Source organism: Megalobrama amblycephala, linkage group LG6, assembly GCF_018812025.1.
Source record: "Megalobrama amblycephala isolate DHTTF-2021 linkage group LG6, ASM1881202v1, whole genome shotgun sequence".
Lineage (NCBI taxonomy): Eukaryota > Metazoa > Chordata > Actinopteri > Cypriniformes > Xenocyprididae > Megalobrama > Megalobrama amblycephala.
In genome coordinates, this window is record NC_063049.1 from 30,904,967 (window position 1) to 30,931,064 (window position 26,098).

The 26,098-nt window shown below is 36.1% G+C and overlaps 2 protein-coding genes across 2 annotated transcripts; one reads left to right on the forward strand and one right to left on the reverse strand.

Moving 5' to 3' along the window:
* Positions 1-15,939: 15,939 nt before the first annotated feature.
* dnajb11 (DnaJ heat shock protein family (Hsp40) member B11) lies at positions 15,940-22,028 on the reverse strand. The gene is made up of 10 exons (XM_048193894.1): positions 21,854-22,028; positions 21,276-21,432; positions 19,525-19,622; positions 19,176-19,308; positions 18,855-18,997; positions 18,688-18,770; positions 18,517-18,574; positions 17,552-17,663; positions 17,233-17,392; positions 15,940-17,091 (listed from the first exon to the last, which is right to left on the reverse strand). The coding sequence occupies exons 1-10, from the start codon at positions 21,925-21,927 to the stop codon at positions 17,027-17,029; spliced, it is 1,083 nt and encodes a 360-aa protein (XP_048049851.1). The 5' UTR covers positions 21,928-22,028; the 3' UTR covers positions 15,940-17,026.
* Positions 22,029-22,808: 780 nt separating this feature from the next.
* Positions 22,809-25,266, forward strand: rabl3 (RAB, member of RAS oncogene family-like 3). The gene is made up of 8 exons (XM_048193896.1): positions 22,809-22,932; positions 23,168-23,259; positions 23,340-23,469; positions 23,595-23,709; positions 23,912-24,062; positions 24,157-24,228; positions 24,364-24,402; positions 24,559-25,266. Exons 1-8 carry the CDS (start codon positions 22,887-22,889, stop codon positions 24,613-24,615), a joined length of 702 nt encoding a protein of 233 aa, XP_048049853.1. The 5' UTR covers positions 22,809-22,886; the 3' UTR covers positions 24,616-25,266.
* The last annotated feature ends 832 nt before the right edge of the window (positions 25,267-26,098 follow it).

The following is a 26,098-nucleotide window of genomic DNA, read 5'->3' on the forward strand; positions in this document are numbered from 1 at the left end:
TCTTACTAAACACATAATTGTCATATTCAATAACAACATATTTAATAGTCTAGATTTTAGAAATGTCCATGTTTGGCCTTAGTTCAGCACTTTTAGTCCTGACAGCTCCTGTAACGATAAACATTAGTTTTACCACTATAACGAGCGATCTGGTTTGGGAAACAGGAGTTACTTCGTCGTAAAACGTCCGACAGTTAAGATTAAGATTTTAAAAGTGTGATTTGCAACGTTAGAGACAATTCTGTGCCTTTACGCAGCAGATTAAAACACAACGGAACGCAAAGGAAGTCGCCACTAGCCTACATAAAAGACATTTTGCTGTAGTATCCTAAATCCATGACTTTTATTGTTTGTTTGTTTTTTTTCCTCTCGTTATATTACCTATAGCCTATATGATAAAAGTTGTGAATGATCTCATGTTATTTTATTAATATAGCCTAGCTCTATATAATTATAGGCTATGATAATAGTATTAGCCGATTATAATTTGGCAGAAACAAAACAACTCCCCAAATAAATGTTAAAGCCATGTTTTATAAACGAAACTCTAATTGGCAGGGCACTAATTGCTTCCACTCAGAGGTCACGATTCCCTGTGTTTTCCAATTCTAATGGTTTAAATTCTACTTAAGACCATTATGTCTGCATATTACCTCTCGTAATTTTTCTCGATTTTAAGAAGTCATAATAATAATAATAATTATTATTATTTATTAATATTAATATCAATATTATTATTATTATTAAAAGCGGAGAAAGTATCAGGAGATGTTTATAAAAACAAAACCACTGAAAAAAAATCTATGACAATTAACCTAAATAATTGCCATCGGTATTCATGTGCCGAAAAAGATATTCATGTTTTAATGGACACGTGGTTCTCCATAAAATATATATAGCTATAAAAACAATAGCTACATATACTGCTTGTTTTACAAATTTGGGAGAACGTTTCGCACGGAAGTAAACGTTTATACGCACTGAATGAAATAGGCTATAGTTAGAAAAACAACAACTGCAGTCTTCTCATTTGAGACCCCGTAAAACGTCCTTAACAAAAACTAAAAAACTACAGATGCTGCAAGTCCTTGCATTAGTAGCCTATTTACCTGAAATGAAATCCGCCTGACCTGAGACATTCATGCAGGGGTTTGGAAAGCAAACGCGAGTTGTTAAGCGTGAGCACTCTGCACTATGTCATTGAGCAAAAGTATTTGACAGTTGGAATGATCTGTAAATACTTCATTAGCCTGTGTATGAGTCCCCCCCTTGTGACTCATGGTCCAGTTCTGGTAAGATTTACAAATGATAACATAAACAGAGTAAAAAGAAATTGATCCAGCGTTTGAAAGCGGAGGAGGGGCCCTTAAGAATGTGATCTGCCCACTTAACATGAAAACCAGGACGTCTGTCGGGCAAGATGAGTTTCTGACCCACCACATAACACGCGCAGTGCCGTTCCTAATGAATTTATTCAAGTTCAGCTGATAAGGAACCTCGTCAAAAGGACATCGCAAATCTGTGCTGAAGGTAAGAAATCACAGCACAGTTACTGGACAAGGGGAACCACTATAATGTCGAGGGCTGTGGTGTGTGGCGTTTTTGTTGATCTATAAATGGGAAAAATGAAGTAGAGTTTAAATATCGTTGTTTTTAGGGTACTTGTATGTAAATTATAAATGTTGTTTTGTTAAAGAATATTAAAAAGTCGTCTGTGTATTTCATTCTTCTGAATGAAATACTGTCAAAGTGTCTTTTACGAGTAGCAAAACCCCTTGTGCAATTCATGTAGCCTAGTAAATTGACATTTCAATCGAACAATTCACTGAATTATTATTTAACTAAGAAACCAAGTGATCATTACAACTTGAAAATTATATTTCAATTTATGTTACAAAGGCTTAATCAATGCAACAATATTTTATATAGCATATTTTGCTAATTAGGGATATATTTATATGTATAAATAAAGCAGTATTTCTGATCATCAACTCTTCCTATGCCTATTTCTTTAATACAAAAAAAAAAAAAAAAACACTGTAATCAGCAAATTCAAGCTTTAGAAAAGGTCTTATTTCAGCTCTCCACTGGCCACTGGCCTACCCTTTTCCCTCCCTGACAGTATTTTTCTAAACCCCAGCAATTCAGTCTTAGAGTCTTATGACAAGTGGAGCTTTTCTCTGCATCTCTAGGAAAGCCACAAGGAGCACAAGAACAGGCGAGCCAGTAGATGTCTAGACGTAGAATCAACATTTACACAGGCACATGATGCACCAAACTCAAGGAGAATGAGCTCTTATCAAAGCTTTGTCTCAGGGACTTAGGTGATGGAAAGGACGGATGGGAGTTGTTTACGGCTACTGATGCTGATGCCGTTTGTGTCGTCACTAACTTAATAGGGACCAAAGTCCGCTAGTGCTGGTGACCAGGACAATAAACAAATTCCTAAGAATGAGGTTCACAAACACAGTCACAGCTCTCAAACACAGCCCTGAGTACACAACAATACATTGCTTCTGCAGCAATCAGTAAAACCCACTTGAAATTTGGGCTTTACACTTAATCCTCAGCCAAACATTTGGGCAGATAGGTATCGAATGAAAAGGTCTTACCCATTTTACTCACCACTTGTTACACCAGAACGCAGATTCGGATGACTCTGGGCACTCTTCATCAGGCCATCTGGCTTTTCTGACTCTCACAGCCTTCGCTGACAGCAGCTTGGCAGAAGAACGGCCTAGTCGATCAATGAAAGCAAGCGGCCTGCACAAGTTTGGTTTCACGACTGGGCGGAACTATGACACTTAGCGTGAATCATTTACTGCCACTCACCAATGAAGAACCGAGTCATTGCCAGCTAATGTCTTTGATTGGCTTGTCGTCTGTCAAACAGTCTGATTTACGCTTTGCTTTCGGTAGCTGATGGCTAGGTTTGTTCTTGACGAACTTCGATAAAACGAAGGGTAAACCCAAAAGAGGTCTCGTTCAGACTCTGACGAGGTGAGTTTTCTGTCGGATGGGAACGTCGCGGGAGCTGATGAGTTCGTTAAAGTAGGGAGGGTTATGGCAGTGAGCAGTATTAAACATCACTGATCCACCTTCTCAGCTCTAAATCGTCCTTGGCTCTATGAAGTTTCGCAAAGCTGGAATAGATTTATGTGTTTCTGATGCACTAAAACACTGAGTGAAAGGACAGAGAGAATACAAAGAGAGAGAGAGAGAGAAATGGGGACTGGAGCCAGGTCATATTACTCTTACTTATTAAAAGCTCAATCAGGTCTGAGAGCTCTGGACTAGAGCAGCCTGTCAGACTCAGCTCAGAGCAGCACCACAGAATTTGATCCTTCTCTTTCTCTGTGACATGTTTGTAGTCTACATTTCAGTTCATTTACAATTATGACTCAGTGGCATGCACAAGAGACATGTTTTAATGCAAAGTATCACAGATTTGAAGAAAACGGCTACAGTATTTGGCTGCAAACCACAAAGGCATTTAGTATCCTTCTTTTTGCATTATTTTTCAAAGTCAAAATGGATATTTAGTCAATGTTTAGCGTTACTAAAGAAACAGAGATGTAAGTGCAAATTTTCGTCCTTAAAACAGTAATTTAATTTTAAAAGTTAAAAGGATGGTTACATTTGCATCAAATCAACCATTTTTTTTTAGCAAATTATATTTCGTAAAAAATTAAATTCAAAACTGGTTCTTGTATGCTTATTGTAATGAAAATTAAACGATCTCTATCTCTTTCTTCCTGCCTTGTTTGGGTCTTTGAAGCTGTTCCGTTTGATAATAATCTATGTGGTGTTGGGCAAGGGCTCTGAGGTCAGGGGTCGCACTGGTTCTGTGATCCTGTGTTTGTTATTGCTATGCTGCCCTTGGCCAGGTTAACACAGCGCCGTCATCTCAGACGTCTCACTGTGCGCCGCAGAGGGGGAAGGTGGAGGTCACCCTCTTAAATGTGTTGATGGGACCCGGGGTGACTAATCTAAAGTGGTGAAATGTTATCCCACTAAAGAGGGGGAAATGAAATTTCAAAGCACACTTACCACCATTGCGCCTGCTTCCCTTGTCAGAAAGACTGCTTGCCAAATTGTTGCACTGTTGAACAGGATAAGTGACAGCTGGAGGGAGCTCTCACACTTCCTAGGGAAACTGTACTGAAACTCTGTGCTGTAAAATCATTAGAGTCGAATTTAGAGTCGAATAAAAATAAAAAAGATAAAAATGAATTTACAGAAAATCTTAAAATTTAATGGATTAAGTTTATGACCCTTAATATTTCAACAATTATTATATATTGCTTTAAAGAAACTTCATTTGTTGTCAGGAGCTCCTTTTTATTATTTTATTATTATTATTTTGCACCTGATAAACTATAAATTCCTAGATTTTTATTGGTCAAAAACAAAAATAAAAATACTAATATACAAAGTCTATGACCTATTATAGGGATGCAATGATATTAAAACCGATTTTAATGTTATGGCAGAAAACCAATAAATGGCACATAATTATAATTCTATACTAAATAAATTAAAAATAAATCACTATACTAAAATCAATCTTTTAAAAATCATCTCTTTTACATTCTACAAGTGAATTTATGTATCATCACATTATAATGTATACAGTAAGAAAAATGGATATTCATTTTGAGATTTTCCAACAGTGTTATTCAATCATAGTGTTTTAAAGATTAACATTAAGTGAGCATTATGTGAAAGCAAAGGTAATCTAAATGTAAAAATCAATGGTAACATTTTAGTTTAAGGCCCAATTCTCACTATTAACTAGTTGCTCGTTAACATGCATATTACTAGGATATTGGCTGTTTATTAGTACTTATAAAGCACATTTTAATGCCTTATTCTGCATGACAATATTCTACATCCCTTAATCCTGCCCCAAACGTAAACTTAACAACTATCTTACTAACTATTAATAAGCTGTAATTAGAAGTTTATTGAGGCAAAAGTCATAGTGAATGGTGAGAATTGGACCATAATTTAAAGTGTGACCAAATCGATAAATTTAAAAAAAAAAAGAAAAAAAAAGATATCTATAATTTTTTTTTTTCATTATATATCTTGCATCACTATGATGAAAAAATTTTCCTCCAACAACAATGGCTACTACTGTACGTCACTAATGGCATCTGAGTTAAAAAAGACATAAACAGAGCAGTTAGAGTGAATGTACATGCATTTGCATCTATAAACTATAAGACTTCTGTAATGAGTTTACTTAGAGTGACATATTTATGACTGCTCACAACATAATATCTCTGCCAAATTTCCTTTGAATCCAGGCACAGTTAAAGCCTGTTCAAATACTTATCAAAAGATGTTTAAATCTATTAAATCCTCTTTCATTGAGGGCTTCCTCCGGCTCATGGGACCAGTCGCCCTGCATTCTCAGTCCTCTTCAGTAATACTAATGCAGAACACATTTAGGGCCACAGAGCTCAGACCCAAGCAGCGGTAAATTGGGCTAAGAGAGCTGGCGCAGCCACTTAATCAGCCATTATTTATGGGGCTCAGTGGTTTAAATCAACAAGAGCAGGAACTGGGGCCAGGCCTTATGGGTTTATAACTGCTGTCAAAATAATCACATACAGATATATTCATCAGAGCGCAAACCAGATCACTTTAGCGCCCTCCCCCCGATGTTAGACCCCCCCCCTTTCCCTGCCTAGCCTTTCACATTCTTGACACTTTCCTCTTCTTCGGTACTCCATCTCAGTGACCACGTGAGATAATCTTCCTTCCCGTGAAGTGCCCTCTTGCTATGTATTGGCTCGTCCCCATGTTCGTTTCGCTCCCAACACTTTTTTTTTTTAGCTCTTGGACAATGACAGCATACCCACAGTTCATTAGAGCAAAAGATGTTGGCAGGATTGAGCAGCAAGAAGAGCGAAGGAGGGGCCACAGCCATATTTAAAAGTAATGGAATCTCTGAATGAGTAATACATGACCATTGGATTTGCTTGGTTTGGGAACAGGGGGATTTGGGGTACTGGCCTGGTCGGCAGTGAGAAACTGACGAAAGGAGGAATAGCAAAGAAACAAGACAATGGGATAAAAACTGCATGAGACTGAGATTCTGGGTGATCCTCATTCTCCATGTGCCATTAATTAACTTAATAGCCTTCAAGCTATTTAGAGGATAAAGACTCTCAGATGAAGGGTGGGGTCCAACAGCAAGTACATTAATGGTTATGCAAACAGCTTGATTTCGGTTCAGCACGATATATCTAATAAAATGAATTAAATGAGTGATGGCACTGAATAATAGTTTGGATTGTACACTTTGTAACACAAGTAAGACATTGTTAAAGCAAAATGAAATGGTTTCTTGTGCAAGACATGCAGAATTAAGCTTTGGAAGTGTCAAAAGATTGGTTATATTCCAGCAAATGACAAATATAATCTTGGAGTGGCAATTAGGAACAGTAATGAGCATGAACCTGGCTCCAGTTTTTGGCCTGTGTCATGCAACTACAAGCTTTTTGCTAACCATCTGACATTTACCTTCTTCATTTGATAACTCTCACACATCTTGTGATAGATTTGTCCTTTCTAACTGAAATGTTATCAATTACCAATATGGCATATAGTTTGAAAAATCTGGTTACACAAATTTTTGGTTCAAATAACTGCCAAATTTATAATTGACTGCACTATATTGTTCAGATTGTGCCTGTGAAACCTGTCAGAATAATTTATGGTGACAGTGTTTGTTAGTTACACTCAATGTGGCCACATACAGTTCATAGATAACTTACACAACAACTCGAGTCATTATGTTCTGAAAAAAGCATTTAAATTAGCAGAAAACAATCCAGAGCTAGTTTGGACAAATATAAAATGTATTACCATTGCATTTGACTTCTAGTTGCAAAATATATCCATATGCCATTTTTTAAGCTGGCTACACAACAGACAAATAATCATGTCCTCATTACCTGGAGTTGTCGTGAAAAATTGCCTATTCGATAAACCGAGCTGGACATTTTCCACATTATAATTTGCACAGTGCAATTTTGACATCTCTGATGTGACTTGAACTGGAAAGCAAGAAATTGAAAAAGCAAGTGGAAAGGTGATAGTGCGAATGATCCAAGTATAGTGGGAAATGGCGTACCAGTTCCAGGGGTGAAAGGAGAAGAACAGCCAACACTATTTCAGCCTCTGTAGCACCTGGTTTCTCTCAGGAAGAGCGTGTGGGGAGAGGAGAAGGGAATGGTGGTGAGCTCAGGGGTCTTGTCAGGGACAAGGCCAAAGCTGTCTCTGCTTTGTGCAGCTCTAGGTGGAATCAGAGCTGCAAGGTGGCTTGTGTTTGCAGGCTTGGGGGTCTGGCTAGAAGCAGTGTTCGGGGCTTTCTAACTGATTGGGATCTAATTTGTTGGCCTGACTGCAGGGAACTTTTTCCAGCCTCCACCCAAGGGAGTCTGATACAGGAGCCCTGGAGCACGCTGACTGACAGCCTGTGCAGCCTTAACCAATGCCGCCATCTGGGAAAAGGGGCTGAGGAAAGGTGTGGAAGGGATCAATGAGCTATGATCGATGAAACAAAAATATTACACTTTTCTTAGACCCATGAAATGCTGGTCCTCTATGGAGAACTCTGAACACTTGCTCAGTCACACATTAAAACAGCATTTTCACTCTGGTAATTTACAAGTCAAAAGCAACATATACTGTGTTATTGTTGTGTCTGACAAAGTGCTTCCCAAAACTCAACAATTGTACAGATAATGTCTAGCTTTTTTCAATAGAAAGCAGTCACCTTGTTATCTGTATCAGAATCAGATGGTATTAGGAATGGGACCGAGCAAACAGCTGAAGGCCGGGATCCCTGTCTTCAAGAGCCTTTATCTAATCTATACGCTTGAGGATGAGCTGGACTTTGAATCCCAAACAGACAGTGTATAGCTTGCTTTGTTTGACTACAAAATAAAAGCCATTCAACTCAGGTTTTCCTCATCGAGAGGTCCTTGTAAATGTCAGCCAAAGTATCAATTCGCACTGCAGAGAAAAGCAAAAGAAAAGCATTTAGCATTTTCTGCAGCAGTCTACTTTTTCTGATTACTAAAGTTAAAACTAAAATATAAGTAGGCTTAATTGCACTGTATAAAATACCCAGTTAAATTCATAGCTAAAAAAAGTGGCAGCTAAGAAATTAATTGCCAGAAATAGGTAACAATAGGTGCATTCACGCCATGCTGTAATTACTAGTAGATTTTAACTTGTAAAAAGCATTCTCGTCACAGTGAAGCTCGTAATTACAGTTTGTAAAATGGGAAATTTTCTGAAAGCTCCTTCTTGAACCACCTGACCACTGCAGATTAATTTAGGCATTGATAGTGTTGTCATAGAAACACATAATTCCCATTCCGAGGATGTGAACGGTTCCGAATAGAACATCATGTGTTGTCATCTTGAGACTGCGGTAATTACGACATGGCGTGACCTTATAACACTAAATAATTTAAACATAAATGTACATAACTGATAACAAAAATTAAAAAACAAAACTATTTTAAATGAGATTATATGTAATGCATCTTGCCAGTTTTTTTTTTTTAACTTAGTATTTTATAATAAAATAGTGTGTTAAACCATTAATAATGTTTCACTGTATATGGTAAGGTAACTTACAGAAACCAAGCTTTTACTATAGCATTTTTACAATAAAATCACAAACACTTTTTTATTTTATTTTAATTTTAAATTTAATTTAAATTTTTTATTTTATTTTATTTTAAATGTATATTTTATTTTACATTTATTTTATTTTAAATTGCATTTTATTTTAATTTTTTATTTTATTTTATTTTAAATTTATATTTTATTTTAAATTTTTATTTTATTTTAAATTGTAATTTATTTCAATTTTTTTTAATTTTTTAATTTTATTTATTTTACAGTGTGGGGCATTGATTTGAATCATCTATTCATAGTGTATTCACTGAGCCAAATCATTAATCCAGACCGTGGTATAATAGTGTTACCTGACAATGTAGCCTGCTGCAGAAAATGCAAAATGGTGGCATACAGTTTAGTAAGACTCATTAAAAAGCCCATTAAAGCATCCTAATCTCAAAAAGATATAAGTCAAATAAAGGTGAACCATCACAACACCTTCCCATGCAAGTTTTTTTTCTACTCAGGTTTAAGGACATGATACTGGAGCACATGGGCACGCATTCACACACACACACACACACACACACACACACACACACACACACACACACACACGCACACACCCTCAGTCTCAATCGGCCAGAGGAAGCTCTGTTCATAGGTCCTGCCTGCCCAGCATCAGGCTAAGTGCTCTTGACAGCCAACCGCACAGTTATTAACTGTGATCCGCCACCACAGGGCCCGGGCACCGCGGCTGCGGGGAGGGCGTAGGATGGGCTCCACACCCACACAAAGACTGCTTTCAGTCCTCAAACATCTCTAATGCACACTTGCTGTACTTTCACATACATACATTTGGTCTCATTTTTAAAAATCCTGCTGAACTTGTGGGTGTTTTTGAACTTAGATAGCGGGTAATTCCACCAACAACTCGTGCAAGGGCAACCTAACAACCTAACAAAAAATACTGTGGTGTACCATGGTACACTGACAGTATCAAATAGTGTTACCAATGGTACTGAATGATTACCATATTCAAGTATCATGGTATTTACATGTTACTTCAAAACCATGTCACTAGTGATAAAAGCTGAAGGGGGCAAAATAGGACAGAGTGCCTCTCTCAGTTCCATTTGAACGCAAACCATTATGGGATATTAGTACAATGTGACCATGTACATTTCTGTACAGTAGCCTGTAAGGAATAAATGCTCTACTTAACCTTGCGTCAAATGCAGGCCTTTTAATCAAAACCGGTGGTCTGAGCGCTGTTTTGTCTCTGGTTCACATGACTCTACCACCTCTTCCTGAGGATGTGGATGCCAAAGTCCAGTTTCAGCCCCCACAGCGATGCATTAGCCTGTGAAATAGGGATGCAGTATATCTGAGACATTCTTAGGAGACTGTCCATAATGACAGTCATCTATGTTTAGCCCTGAAAATATTTTAAAAAACAGCATCTCGTCCTCACAAACAGACGGACTGAAAAACCCCAAGCCACTTTTTCCTGCCTGCGTTTCCCATAATTAGAGCCCACAACTCGCTGTTAAATAGTTGAGGCTTTTTGCCTTTGAATCGACAGTCTTTTATATAGTAGTACAGCGTACACAGGCTCCCTGCGCCGTGGGATGGTGCTGGCCGTCCACAGCCGCCTTCAAAGCAGCAGTGGGCTGAAGAGGACTGACATGTATTATTCTAAACAAGCGCTGCCTTTTGTTCACTTCAGTCTTCTAGCCACAAAATAGCTGGATTTGTCCATCAAGTACGGCTATTTTGGATACACTGTTTTATACTTTCTATATGTTGGTGGAGCACTGATTGCTGATGCAATTAATCATGATGACACAGAGTGTTATTCTCATAGCTGAACCCTTGCAAAAAAACATACTGTGGCAGTACTATGGTACAGTAATGTATCAGATGGTAAAAAGGTTAAAATATACTATAGTACTGAATGATGCATTGTACTTACAGTTAATGGTAATACAAGGTACTACAAAAAAGAGGCTACATAAAATGTAATTATATTACCATGATATGTGCAATATATATATATAGTCTATATATATCATCCTTATAGTTCAGATTAAAATGAGAAAAGTGAGGGTAAGTGGGAGTGCTAGGTGGCTTTGACACAGCACTACCAGGAAGCCTCTCTTAGTGCCATTAAAATCTAATAATAATAATAATAATAATAGATGATTATTATCATTATTATAATATTAGAACTAAACATATATTCATCCTGTAAAGTTAAATGGGTTTTATTCAACAACAACAACAACAAAAATCATAGATTAAATAAAACCTATTTTTATTTAGTAGCTAAACATCTAAACTGCATATTAAAGGTTAGCCCATTTAAACTAAAAACATTCTTAACCTGGTAAAGACTCAAAATGAGCAAAATTAGAGAAAATTAACCAATTAAAACCATTAAATCATTAACAAAACATACTGCAAAAGTGAGGCAAAGAGGAAGTGCTAGGTGGCTTTGACCCAGCACCGCCAGGAAGACTGCAATTGTGCCATTAAAATCTACAGGCTGACAGGATTGTTTTGAACCTCCAAGATCTGTTCAAATGTGTTCCCAAAAGTGTTCATCATCTCACTCAGTGGCATACATCCCGAATTTGTCTCAGACGGTTCTGCAATACCACTGTAAAGAGAACACTGCCCTCATGAGGAAACTGTTGTGCTTATGTGTCTATTGGGAAAATATTAGTAGGCCTATAGATAAACCAAAGATAACATGAAAATTCGATAACCAATTACTTATTAAAGCATCTACAAATCAGTATGACTGCATATTCTGTGCAACACAGCAGGAGAATTTCTAGTCTTTGATGATCTCTGCGATGCAAGTACGAAGACTGAGACTTTCCAACTTCAAAAAAATACTGTACATATTCCAGTTTCACACGATAGCTTTGTGTCGTTATACACCGATAATCTTGCTCTCCAATGGGCTGTTAATGGTTGTGATCATTGTGAATTGGATCAGTATGAATCATCTATAATTCATTCACTCAAAATATTTGTTTGTTTGTTCAGGAACCAGACATCACTACTCCTCTCATAATCGCACTGAGGTGAGATAGGCGAATATCAAGATTTGTGATATTTATATACTGAATATTTCAGTCTGTTTCTCACAAAAAAAAAAAAATATATATATATATTTATAAGAAAGCACACCATACATATGGGCAACTTTTATACGTTTATAGAGCTTTTGTGTTCTTTTTAAAGCTTGAATGCCATCATTGAGCAACCGATTTTTTACTTTTTTTGTTTAGTGTGGAAGAAGTAGCTCAGTCATACGAGTTTGGAGAGACGTGAGGGTGAGTAAATTATGACAAAATTGTGTTTTTTTGGGATGAACTCAACTTTTATAGAGCTGCCAAGTAAACTACAATTTGTTTGTAGGTATAGGGCACAATAAAGGGGATAAACAAGATTATATTATTATCTATTGCTGCACTTATGCATAAAGATACAGGCTACTTGCAGAAGACCACAGTTACATGACAAGAAAGTGAACAGCAAATCAGTAAGACTGAGTTATGTCAACCCAAATTCAGAATCTCTGAGGACATGTGGTGGACTACCAGTAGAAACTCCCCCTCCTACGGTATTAATTTCATTGTGGGAGTGTAAAACATACATACTGTACATACAGCAAGAGCCGTTGACCAAAAGGGGCGTTCAAAATCTATTCTGGAGGCCATATGGGAGGGGAAACTGAGGAATAGGGGAATACGTTTTAGTTGAGAATGATTGAAGGAAACCCAAAGCAGGGTAAATAGCAGGGTAAATGGAGAAGTCTGTGGCTTGGAGTTGTGGGATGAGGGAATGACTCTCCTTAGCAGATGCTAAGGAGATGTTTGAGAAAGACCCCCCATATACTCCACGCATATACTACTTTTTATCCTGCTTACAAGACCCTCAAGGAAACGCCTTATTTCATCCCTTTAATTACAAACGCTCGTAACACTCATATACACATTTGGTTTGACTGTCCTTTACATTCAAACAGATTCTCTTCATCCTTGTCACTCCATCTAACAAACATGTGTACAGTGTTCTCACACAGGCACAGAGATACACAGAGGGGAATTCACAACATGTAAAACCACACTGTAAAACAGTCACACAAACAGATGCCTCTAATAGTTCCAGGCCACACCCTGACAGACGACCTCCCCAAGATAGGCGACCACCCGTCCTCTCACCCTGGACACGCAGTGAGGCTCAGGCCTGACTCAGCGCAACGGTACCTCCACTTCAGCTCAGCGGCCTCCAACGTAGTGTAAGTAAAACCACCTGCAGCGCAGTCAGAGGTCATAACCACTACGGTAATGGGTGAACCCAATGTCAGACAAGCTACAGACACACATTCAACTCTGAATGACACCACACACACTGTATTAACAGCAAACATGACAGACACACCAATCTCCACATGGAGTGTTCAGTATGGAAGCTTATTCCTTACCAAAAGGTCACGTGCACACAAGGCATTCACAAGCACAGTAGGTCTTATGAAGCTGGGTGGGATTCCACTGCATGATTAAAGACAGCAAAGGCCTTTGATCTGTAATGAGCTGTAATTAATGCATCCTATAATGTGGGCATTAATAACCTTTCTAAATATGTTGGTATTCTGAGAAACAAATGCAGGTTTGCCTTACTTTTTGCACTTGATTTGGTTTAAAATCAGACAAATCTTCACACATCCACAATGGGGAACAAATGAAAACACACACACACATATAACATGCATAATTCCATGTTCAGGTTTGACTGTAATGTTGTGACATAATTGCCAAACGATTATACTTCAGTACAAAAAAAAAAAAAAAAAAAATGTTAAATTGATGTGATAATGATGACTTTGTCTAAACAAACTTGGGAATGGTATATGAGCCATTGAATAATCCTCTGCTGCCATCTAATGGCTGTTCATGTTATTTTAATTTTAAAAGTGTTTGTTTTCCAGTAGATGGCAGCAATCTTCCACCAAACCATGGCACTTTTTCAAAAAATGTTGCCATTTCATTTAAATTAATTGTATATATTCAATTACAAATTGAGACAAATAAAAAAAAATGTAAAAATACTTTTCTTATTGTACAGTAAAGTTTTAGTACAGTACAGTTTTTTTTTGTCTTGTGTAAGCTAGTTGGACAGAAAAGTGAATGTTGTTGCTCTATGTGTAACAGCATATAAGCAACATATAAACACAAGTGATATTAGCCTATGTTATTATACGCATAATATTACTCATAACGCCATGAGTGATAGCTGTATACATACCTTTATTTGCACGATTCCCTCTCCAGTTTCATAATTTAGGCTCCTGATGGCTTAAAACTTGTCTTATCCATAATTTTAATTTGTGTTGATTTAGAACTTCTTCTGCTCCCACTCCAGCTCTCCCCACTGGAAGCCCTGAGCATAGAGGCCCTGAGGTGACGTAAACCAACCCCTACTCCTCACTTCTGAGTAGCCTAATTCTCAGGACGTACACTCCCGAGTGCGGTGTCATTTGACGTGAGTGGTAAAAACCCGGCCTCGCGGTTTTTGTTTGTTTGTTATTGTTTTTTTTTTGCTCGGCCACCCTGTGCCGCCGCCGTCAAGATGTAGTCCATGTCTAAATCTGCCACAGTAAGCCTGCCTATATATATATATATATATATATATATATATATATATATATATATATATATATATATATATATATATATATATATAACTATAAAATATGTACAGATAGCGATAGCTCTGGGGAAAAAAAATAGTGCAAAATTAGCAGTTTTTCTCGATTACTATATATACATGTGTTTGAATACAAAAAAATGTTTTATTATAAACTACTGACAGCATTTCATAATTTTAATTTAGAGCATTCAGTTGCAGAAAATGACAACCTGGTCAAAATACAACAAACAAACAAAAAGCCATGTTTTCAGGCCTCTAATAATGCAAAGAAAACACATTTATATTCATCTTTAAACAACACGATATGGTCTTAACTTTGAAAGAGTTCAGAAATCAATATTTGGTGCATAAGCCAACATTTTTCAATCACAGCTTTCATGCGTCTTGGCATGCTTCTCTACCAGTCCGTTACATTGCTGTTGGGTGACTATGCAACTCCTGGCACAAAAATTCAAGCAGCTCAGCTTTTTTTCTTTTCTCTTTTATGGCTTGTGACCTTCCGTCTTCCTCTTGATCACAAGAGTTTGTGATGGACGCATGACTCAAGCCACACACAAGGTTATCCTGGAAGAAAACTTGCTTCCTTCTGCTCTGACAATGTTCCCCAACCCAAAGGATTGTTTTTCCCACAGGACAGTGCTCCATGCCACACAGCCAGGCCAATCAAGCTGTGGATGGAGGACCACCAGATCAAGACCCTGTCATGGCCATCACAATCTCCAGACCTGAACCCCACTGAAAACTCTTGATTTTGATCTAGAGGAAAATGGAAGATCACAAGCCATCAAACAAAGCTGAGCTGCTTAAATTTTTGAGACATGAGTGGTGAGCCAGGAACACTGTGATTGAAAATCAGGGTTATTCCACCAAATATTGATTTTTGAACTCTTCCGAAATTAAAGCATTAGTATCGTTTTGTTTAAAAATTAATATAAACATGTTTTCTTTGCATTATTCGAGGTATGATTTTTTTTTTTTTTTTTTTTTTGCAAATAAATGCTATAAATGACAATATTTTAAATTTGGAAGAAATGTTGTCAGTAGTTTATAGAATAAAAAAAGTCCATTTTACTCAAACACATCCATAGAAATAGAAAATTCAGAGAAACTGCAAATTTTGCAGTGGTCTCTTAAAATTTTCCAGAGCTGTATGTATGACATATATAAATTATAATGCATATATAACATAATATGTATAATAGTTTATATAGGCCCAGTTTCACAGACAAGACATAGATTAAGCCAGGATTAGGCCTTGTTTTTTTTTTCCTAAGGCACGTTTATAAAAACTAACACATTAGTGGTGTGCATCTTGAGACAAAATAATGGCTCTGTACAAGTTGCTTTCAGTTCAGACAGTTCAAACATGCATTTTATTCTAGAACTAGGCTCAAGCCTTGTCTGTGAAACTGGCCAATAAAGTACTAATCCTGGAGATTATCATTTGCTGCCCTCTACTGGTCAGGTCAGTTACTGCCTACCTAACAGACTAAATCCCTTAAGGTTAAGCAAGGTAAAATCTGAAGCCATAAATCAGAAATCTTCCAAAATAAACAAATACTGTTTTCATATCAAGTTATTTTTTTAATAACTTAAAAAAAATGTTTTAACCATAATTAGAAATCTTTAATTTTCATTTGAAAATGACAAATTATATTTCCTTCACTTGTGCACAAGTTATCCTAAGATGTTCTGTTTTGTCTGGTGCAATCCACAAAACTGCAAAGGAAAGTGACTAACTAGGAAGAGACCCAGTGGGCTGATCAGGAGGGGTTGTGAAAGAAACAAGAAAGTGAGAATGTCATAAAAAATTCACAGGAAAGAACTGAACTGTACAGTTGAAGAGGTCTTCTGTTTGAACTTCAAATCCCAAAGTAAATGCCTCAGAGAAAACAGACCTGTAACCAGATAGCAAATCTGAACCAGGCAGTCAAAAACTACACACACACACACACACACACACACACGCACACGCACAAAAAAAAAAGGGTTTTGTAGCTTGATGAACACAAAAACAACACCAACTGCATGAACCATAATAAATCTGTTGTTTAAAACAAGCAGACCAAAGACTGAAGAGTCTAAGTTGAGAAAGTTCAATGAACTTACATTCATATAACTGTTTCTTTCTTAAAACACCTGAAGAAAAAAAAGGTCTTGAAGACATACAGTGCTGAGGCAGGTGTTTAAATTGTCCTCTGGTTTGAAGTTTCAGTCCTCTATCTGTTTTTGTTGTAGGTCTCAGGTCATCTGGCACTAAACATTATGCTGATCCATGAGTAGATGGTGGTTGACTGGTCATAGCAGAAAGTTAGTGTCCAAACACTTAAACTGATGACAAATTTCTCAAACTACTTACTCCAAATATGGAACCGGGGACCATATAAGGAAAAACTAATAATTTGGTGGGGGGAAAAAAAACATGTTGACTCAAATAAAAAAAATACTTTCCATGAGAAAAAAAAAAGGCTTTTAAAAACTAAAGAAAAAAATAAAAATAATAAAAGCATTAACGTCAACCCTTCCTGAGAACAATCAGAAAAAAATAAATACACCCCATTCCTTGTTCCTCAGTGTGCATTTAAATGTGTATGTGTGTGAAGGGCAGACAGGGACAGGGAAATCAGTTCTGATTTTCTTGGCTGATTTGTCAGTATCCCTGCAGTCCGTTATAAACCTTCTGAGATGGAGCCTGTTTCAGAAGTTGTCTTATACCTGAGAAAAAGAAAAATGTTGAATTTATTAACTCACAAATTTACAAAAACATACAGAAACACCACAGTAGTCACACAGCAGAGAGACACTCTCTCTACTCAAATAAATCCTATTGTTTATATTCTCTAGATGTTCTCTTACCATCTTTCTGCTGGTCATCAAGCTGCTCTTTGGGGAAATCTACATCAAAGGTGACTATGAGCGATCCACGGATATTGTTGTTGTCAAAATTTGGTAGGCCTTCACCCTTCTTCCAAATACGAGCTCCTGGCTTAGTGATTTTATCTCTCTCAATGTGCACCTACAAGACCAAAAGATGAGTCTCTGTGAGTTTGTGAAGAGTCTTATACAGGCCAAAGTTTACATTTATAAATTTTACATTCCAACATAACCTTGAATCAAAGGAAAACAGGAAAAAAAGTCAATCTGTTGAAAGTAAAATCTGGGAAGTTAAACATGCCTTGTGGCCATCTAGATGAACGATGTACATCTCAAAACCGACCAAAGCCTCTACCAGAGAGATGGTGACGTTTGTGTAAAGGTCATCACCTCTGCGCTCAAACACAGGATGCCTGGACAAGTACAAATTTACATGTGATGAAATGAAACACAGTCAGTTCTAAGTCTCACTCTTTGAAACAGGTTCATTCATTGAAAGTATATTAAACACATTAAAGGGTTAGTTCACCCAAAAATGAAACTTCTGTCTTTAATTACTCACCCTCATGTCATTCCACACCTGTAAGATCTTCGTTCATCTTCGGAACACAAATTAAGATATTTTTGATGAAATCCGCGAGGTATATGACTCGTCCATAGACAATGATTTAACCGTCACTTTCAAGGTCCAGAAAGGTAGTAAAGACATTGTTATAATAGTGTTCTCTTCTGTGTCATTCTCATACATTGTTTACGTCCAGCACTTCCGAGTTCTATGCCAGAACAGCGACTCATTATTGGCCGGCTCCTACGTCAGCATCACACGCATGCGTCGTGCTGCTCACGTGTGCAGCTTTGGCCAATACTGAGCCGGCATTCGGATGTAAACATGGAAGTGGAAGAGATGGGGGAAGAGAAGAGATTGTTGAATAAAGTCATTATTTTTGGGGGTTTTTTGTGCACATTCTCGTCACTTCGTAAAATTAAGGTTGAACCGCTGCAGTCATGTCGACTTTTTTAACGATGTCTTTAGTACCTTTCTGGACCTTGAAAGTGTTGATTATATTGCTGTCTATGGGCGATTCATATACCTATCGGATATCATCAAAAATATCTTCATTTGTCTTATGAAGATGAACAAAGGTCTTGGAATGACTTGAGGGTGAGTAATTAGTGATAGAAATTTCATTTTTGGGGGAACTATCCCTTTAAGAGTTCAATTAACCATTCTTTTTGCAATAGTATTATATTATTTTATACTCTTACTTCAAAACTTTGATGCGGAAACGCAGATCTCCAGGCTCACCATCAATGTGAGGTTCACCTGTAGTCAGTCAAACAACAGATACATAACATACACATTTTTTTTATCAATTAGCTAGATACTGCAACATAAGTGTTACTGTACTGAGGTATCTGTAGAATTACTCCCTATACCTTCCCCAATGAAAGGGTATTCCATCTCATCTCTCACACCCTGCTCGATCTCCACCTCTAGTGTTCTCTCCTCATTTACAAGCCTGGAAACAATGATACAAGGTTTAATAGAAAATCATGACATGTCTTGGTGAGTCAACGTGAGAGTGATTATTGGGCAAACTTACTTGATATTGGGGCATTCATCACAGACTACTTCCTGTGTCATCTGGAAGCGACCTGGTCCTAGCTGTGTGGTTCTCATTTCTTGCCGGCAGTTGCATTTTCTTTTGCCTGGCGCTTCTTTTGCAACAGGTTTGTTTCGTACCACCTACGTGTTGAAGAAGAGAGGAAACAGAAGGACAGGAAAAAGGAAAGGAGATTACTGTCCATTACCATGTGACTATGTACACTGCCAAACAAAAGCCTATGAAAGAACACCGAGGGTCTGAATACTTCAGTACATCAGGAAGGAAATGGAGAGGGATCAAGAACAAAAAGAAGCTCACCTCTACAAAATTCCCTGAATACACCTCTTCTAGGGTTACTTCGAGGTCCAGTACTATGTCATTACCCCTTGGAATATCCCGGCCGGCTGGCTGTCTATTTCCTCCGAACATAAACCCAAAGTCTCCAAAGAAACTTGCCAAAAAAAACAAAAAAAAAAACATATTTGAATATCAACACAGTCACATAGTGTAGATTGAAAGTGCAGTGAAAAAGTGCAACATTTTTGTTTCAAACAGACATGCTTCTGACTAGATTAACATTTATGCACTAGATTAACATATCAGCAATTAACTGTTAAAGAAACTGTTAATTAGGTGGGTGCCATCTTAATATTATAGGCTTGTTTACCTGGAGAATATATCACCATGTGAACTTTGATGGCCTTCCTTTAACCCCTCCTCTCCATATGCATCATACTGTTTCCTTTTCTCCTCATCTGAGAGCACCTGCGTTCAAAAAGCACCATAAGAAAATACTTTTTACATTGGAAAAAACATCATGAACTCACTTACAGCCAATGTCAGAAATTAAATGTCACCTGAAGTTGAGATTCATGAGATTATTTTTGTTTAACATAAGAACATACAGGCCACTATAGTTAGATAGCAGATAAACAACAGGCATTTTTTGCCACCACATTTTAAATAACTGAAAAATAACTAACTATATTTTCTGCTTTCTGTGTTGTTTTTGCCCTAAGAAACCCTTGATTCATTTCTAATTTCTGACCTGTTTATAGACAAATTAAAATTGCACTCTTTCTTTTAAAGGGTTAGTTCACCCAAAAATGAAAATTCTGTCATTAATTACTCACCCTCGTGCCGCTTTACACCCGTAAGACCTTCGTTAATCTTCAGAACATAAATTAAAATATTTTTGTTGAAATCCGATGGCTCAGTGAGGCCTCCATAGCCAGCAATGACATTTCCTCTCTCAAGATCCATTAATGTACTAAAAACATATTTAAATCAGTTCATGTGAGTACAGTGGTTCAATATTAATATTATAAAGCGACGAGAATATTTTTGGTGTGCCAAAAAAAAAAAAAAAAAATTACTTATGAAGTGATGGCCAATTTCAAAACACTGCTTCAGGAAGCATCGGAGCACAAATGAATCAGTGTATCGAATCATGATTCAGATTGCGTGTCAAACTGCCAACGGCTGAAATCACGTGACTTTGGCGCTCCGAACAGCTGATTCGACGCACTGTTTCATTATACGCCGATGCTTCCTGAAGGTGTGTTTTGAAATCGGCCATCACTAAATAATTTGTTATTTTGTTTTTTTGGCACACCAAAAATATTCTCGTCGCTTTATAATATTAATATTGAACCACTGTACTCACATGAACCGATTAAAATATGTTTTTAGTACCTTTATGGATCTTGAGAGAGGAAATGTCATTGCTCCCTATGCAGGCCGCACTGAGCCATCGGATTTCAACAAAAATATCTTAATTTGTGTTCCAAAGATGAGGGTGAGTAATAAATGACATAATTTATATTTTTGGGTGAACTAACCCTTTAAGCATCCTGCTGAAGAAAAAAAAAAAAATCTCACAGATGTACAATGTACGATCTCATCATATATTCACAATCATCCATAATTTAAAATATATATTGAAATATAAATATATTTATTTAAATCTATAATTATTACTATTGTATATAATATTTAAAATATTCATTTGTATATGAAAACAGTATAATTATAAATCCTTTACAATATTGTTTATAATGAAGTGACTATTTTCCTTTAAACAGTAAATCATTTATTGTGTAAGAAGTCCATTTTGTACACATTGTACATTATTACATGCTTCACGAGCGGTCCACGTCACAAATCTTATGAATAACAATAAGCAGATGTTTCAACCAATCAGGTGCGGCCACACATTTCTTCCAACCAATCAAATCGCTCCATCGGTAGGTTTCTAACAACAACGCTCATGCTGGTCATATTATCTCATGTCATCCCTAATATACATCAGTCTGAATATTTATAATATCCAGTAAAAATCGTATTTATTCAATATATAAAGCGTAAAAAAGAAAAGAAAAGAAAACACGTGAAATGACTGAACATAAACAATCATACCTCGTAAGCAGCTCCAAGGTCTGCAAATTTGTCTTGGGCATTTGGGTCATCTTGGTTTCTGTCTGGATGAAGCTGCAATGCCAGCTTTCTGTAGGCTTTCTTAATATCCTTAATTGATGCAGATCTACTAACTCCCAAGATTTTGTAGAAATCCCTCCTGAAAATACACATGACTTTAGAACTTTTGAATCATGTATCTTTTCATTCATTCAAATGATCGATGAACAGATACAGCTAGATGTCTATTTATTTAACTTATATACATCTTGATGAGGAAATCAGCCAGGGGATAACAGATATCTCTAAAATTTATATAAGTGACATCAGTGACAAGCTATCAGCCTTGTTACAGCAATTATCGGCATTTCAAAACTGTCCTATTTAAAAACATTCCGGGTTTTAAATAAATGCATTAGAGTACAATAAATGACGGAGATAATATAAAGTAGTTTATGTCGAGCTTCAGCAGCATGATGCATGAACAGTGGCGTAGACCAATCACAGTGAAACATGTGTACTAGCCAGAGCACTGAGTTTATAATGCACTAAACCCTGAAAATAACACGATATTCACTTACCCGGCCAGCACTGTCGCTATTAAATATAAAAGCAGAAAACACACACTCGACAGCTTCATTCCTCTAACAGCCATGGGTCCTTGTTTCTTTCAGAAGTCCAATAAAACACACCGGCTTTCTGTGATGTCTATCAAAAAGCCTCTTCCTCCTCTGTCACAAGTCCCGCCTCGTGTGAAAAAGGAAGTTATATAAAAGTTCAATCAAAAGAAAGCCTAGAAAGTCAAGAAAAAGTCTAAAATTATTATATTATATTATATTATATTATATTATATTATATTATATTATATTATATTATATTATATTATATTATATTATATTATATTAAACACAATCAGTTCTAATAACAAAAAATCGACAGAAGAGCTACTATTAAAAATAATAGAGACATTTATTTATTTTAATTTTTACTTTACTTAAATATTCATATTTTATAATATTATATTATTGCTATTAAACAAAATCAGTTCTAATAACAAAAATCGACAGAAGAGCTACTATTAAAATAATAGAGACATTTATTTATTTTAATTTTTACTTTACTTAAATACTCATATTTTATATTATATTATTGCTATTAAACACAGTTCTAATAACAAAAAATCGACAGAAGAGCTACTATTAAAAATAATAGACATTTATTTATTTTAATTTTTACTTTACTTAAATACTCATATTATATTATATTATATTACATTATTGCTATTAAACACAATTAGTTCTAATAACAAAAATCGACAGAAGAGCTACTATTAAAATAATAGAGACATTTATTTATTTTAATTTTTACTTTACTTAAATACTCATATTTTATAATATATTAATGCAATTTAACACAATCAGTTCTAATAACAAAAAATCGACAGAAGAGCTACTATTAAAAATAATAAATACATTTATTTATTTTAATTTTTACTATACTTAAATACTCATATTTAATTTAATTTTACTATCACTATAACCCATCGTTCTGCACGCAACTTTTATTTTGTTCTCATACACGGACAGAGTTTACACAGTGTTCTTCCGGAGAGAAATGGCATCTTTGGATAGGGTGAAAGTGTTGGTCTTGGGAGATTCTGGTAATAAATATTATCTAAATATCTATCGACGTTCATTTCTGTAACCTTTATTGTGAATACAAATTTAAAATGTAAGCGTGTTCTATAATATTCGACTCAAGCTGGAGCTATTAGCCTGCCACATTAGCTTGGATTTCTGCAATATTAGTATTATAATCATTATTATTAGAGAATATCTATCATGTTAGCCTCAATATGCCTTTTCTAATCAGTGTTATTTCATGTCTGTTTACAGGAGTAGGGAAGTCCTCTCTTGTACATTTACTTTGCCAGAATCAAGTTTTGGGAAATCCTTCATGGACTGTAGGCTGCTCAGTGGACGTCAGGGTACAGCGACAATTATCAGTAATTATTATTAATTAACTGTGTTATTATCATAGCAAAACCTGTCTTGACTCTTTGCACAGGTTCATGACTACAAAGAAGGCACTCCAGAAGAGAAGACGTACTACACTGAACTCTGGGACGTTGGGGGATCTGTTGGCAGTGCCAGCAGTGTTAAAAGCACCAGAGCTGTGTTTTACAATTCTGTAAATGGTTAAGTATCAGACACAAACTTTAAAGGTTGTATTTGCATGTGTACAAGAAGAACAAGAATGCTGGAACATTTGCAATGATTCTTCTTTAATGCTAAATCACTATGTTTGACTTTTTTCCTCCAGGTATTATTTTAGTTCATGATCTGACCAACAAGAAATCCTCCCAGAATCTGTACCGCTGGTCACTGGAGGCGCTGAGCAAGGACTCCTCTCCAACTGGCATTATTGTATCAAATGGGTGAGTCAAGGTTAACTTCTGATTCTTATTGCATCAAGCTTTTCTTCAGCTGAAATACGATCCTCTTAATTTGAAAAGCAACATTTGTGTGATATTCTGTCTTGCTTATATTTTATGGTAAATATAAGTAAATGAATATTTGATTGTCTATAAATTCCTAGATACGTTGAAATAAGTTAATTCTGATGTTTTGCACTTGCAGAGATTATGATAGAGAACAGTTTGCAGAGAACTCAGTTCCTCTCCTGCTAATTGGCACCAAATTTGATCAGATCCCGGAAAACAAGAGGAATGATGTCCTGACCCGCACTGCCTTTCTATCTGAAGACTTCAATGCGGAAGAGATCAACCTGGTGTGTGACTTTTAGTGCTGTTATAATGCTTTTACCTAAAAGAAAAAAACTGGTCCATTATGAATTCTGTACTTTTTCCTGCTTCTCTTCTCAGGATTGTACAAATCCACGGTATCTTGCGGCTGGATCTTCAAATGCTGTTAAACTGAGCCGATTTTTTGACAAGGTAGAGACTGATAAAACGGAAGTCTGTATTTCCTTTCTGATCCTAATGATTCTCTGTCCTTTTGTGAGTAAATATCTGAGCAGTGTATTAACATCTATGTACATTGTGAATAAACTATTCTTGTATGTCTGTTAGGTAATAGAGAAGAGATACTTCACCAGAGACTCTAGCCAGGTGAGTGTGCTTTTCTTTGTTTGCTTGTGACTATATTTGTGTAACCATAAATGTAGAGCATATTTGTAACAATAATGTTTTGTAATAATTTTAGACAATTACTTATAAGATTCTATATCAAATTGTTGATTATTTTTTTCTTCTTTTTCTCCTTAGATACAGAGTTTCACAGACAGGAGGCGCTTTAATTTCAAGAGTCTGCACAGTGATTGAGTGTACACATGTACTTTAGGCTGGTGGGTTTAGTCCTGTTTGTAATCTAAACAAGCATATGAATATTCTTCTGTCATCTGTTCCTCTACAAAGACCAATTAATTTGAGGGATTTTATTTATTTTTTTTTGCAGTTATTTAACATCAACATCTAGTTTTCCATGACAGAAAGATTTATGTGGATTGATTCATATGAGATTTTCTATGTTTTCCGTATTTTATTTTATGTTAAAAATACGGACCCAAGGTTCAATAGCAACTTGAAATCCATAATTATCCTGCTCAACAAAATAATCCTAAATTGGAAATAGACATTTTCTTCCCTTCTCATGATTACTAATGAGGTGACATGGACCCCATTTTTTTGGTAAAAGATAATCTAAACAGATTCCCTGTTTATAGTATCATTTAAGGTGTGATGGCAGCTGGGATTTTTGTTGTTGTTGTTGTTGTTGTTGTTGAAAAATGACCATTTCTACTTAATCTGTAGGATTATCTGGAAGAAGAAAAAAGTAATCAAAGAATTTCAGTTTTTATTGTTGATCTTTGTGATTTAAAAATAAGACTTTGCTATATTAGCAAGCTGTTAATTCTGTGCATGTACATAACACTTTACTTGAGACAACATTAAATAAAGATGCATTTAAATGAACTGTGTTTGGCTCTTCTTTTCTACTTCTTTATATATTTTCATTTGCAACACTGCAAATCATATATTCTGAACTCAAGTATCGTCGCCACATGATTCTATATTCTGAGGTGAAAAACACTTTGAGAGTGACTTCCTGCAGCACCCTTGATGCACTTTCTCCTGGTTAGTACCCCAACCAGTGGCATATTCACATAAGCTAACATTTTTCCAACCCTCTTTGGAGAGAGAATAATCTGAAACATTTATAGTCAGATATATTTTTTTATTAACAAATGTAGAAATATTTTGTGTCACGATATTACTAACCTATGGTGTAAATCAGTCAACTATCTGAAAGAAAGCATCACATTTTACTTCATGTGATAACCTACAGTGTAAACCATCTCTTATATTCATCTTAAATATAATGGCATTGGAGCCTTGCTCATTGCCCAGGTACGATTTTAACCAGTGTATATAAAATACTAATGTTAAAACTAGTGGAATCAGCAGTTGGTTGTGGATGAAAGGATACACTTTCGATAAGACAGACCAACATGTAAAAAAAATGTATTTCCTGAGAGATGGTAGTAGACATACTGACACCTAACATGAGTATTCTCAAGTCTAGCTCAAACACCTAACCTCATGACTCACTTCATGAGAGGTGTGCAATCACAAGAGCAACAACTGGCTAATTTAAAAAGTATGAAACAATCTCACACAACACCCCACACACTTAAAGAAGCGTTATTAAAAAAAAAAACAGTAAAAGCAATGTATTTTGTTCTGTTCTACCCATTAAAAGTACTTTAAGCAAAAGCTGCAGTCAGGCTACATTTTCATTGTTGAA

Excerpts from the sequence above, each read along its gene's own strand:
- dnajb11 (XM_048193894.1), bottom strand. The coding sequence starts at position 21,927 with ATGGCTGTTAGAGGAATGAAGCTGTCGAGTGTGTGTTTTCTGCTTTTA. Across the intron at positions 19,309-19,524 it reads CATGGTGATATATTCTCCAG|TTTCTTTGGAGACTTTGGGT; the intron begins GTAAACAAGCCT and ends TTTTTTGGCAAG. Across the intron at positions 18,771-18,854 it reads GATGAATGCCCCAATATCAA|GCTTGTAAATGAGGAGAGAA; the intron begins GTAAGTTTGCCC and ends CATTGTTTCCAG.
- rabl3 (XM_048193896.1), top strand. The coding sequence starts at position 22,887 with ATGGCATCTTTGGATAGGGTGAAAGTGTTGGTCTTGGGAGATTCTG. Across the intron at positions 22,933-23,167 it reads GTTGGTCTTGGGAGATTCTG|GAGTAGGGAAGTCCTCTCTT; the intron begins GTAATAAATATT and ends GTCTGTTTACAG. Across the intron at positions 24,229-24,363 it reads TGAGCCGATTTTTTGACAAG|GTAATAGAGAAGAGATACTT; the intron begins GTAGAGACTGAT and ends TATGTCTGTTAG.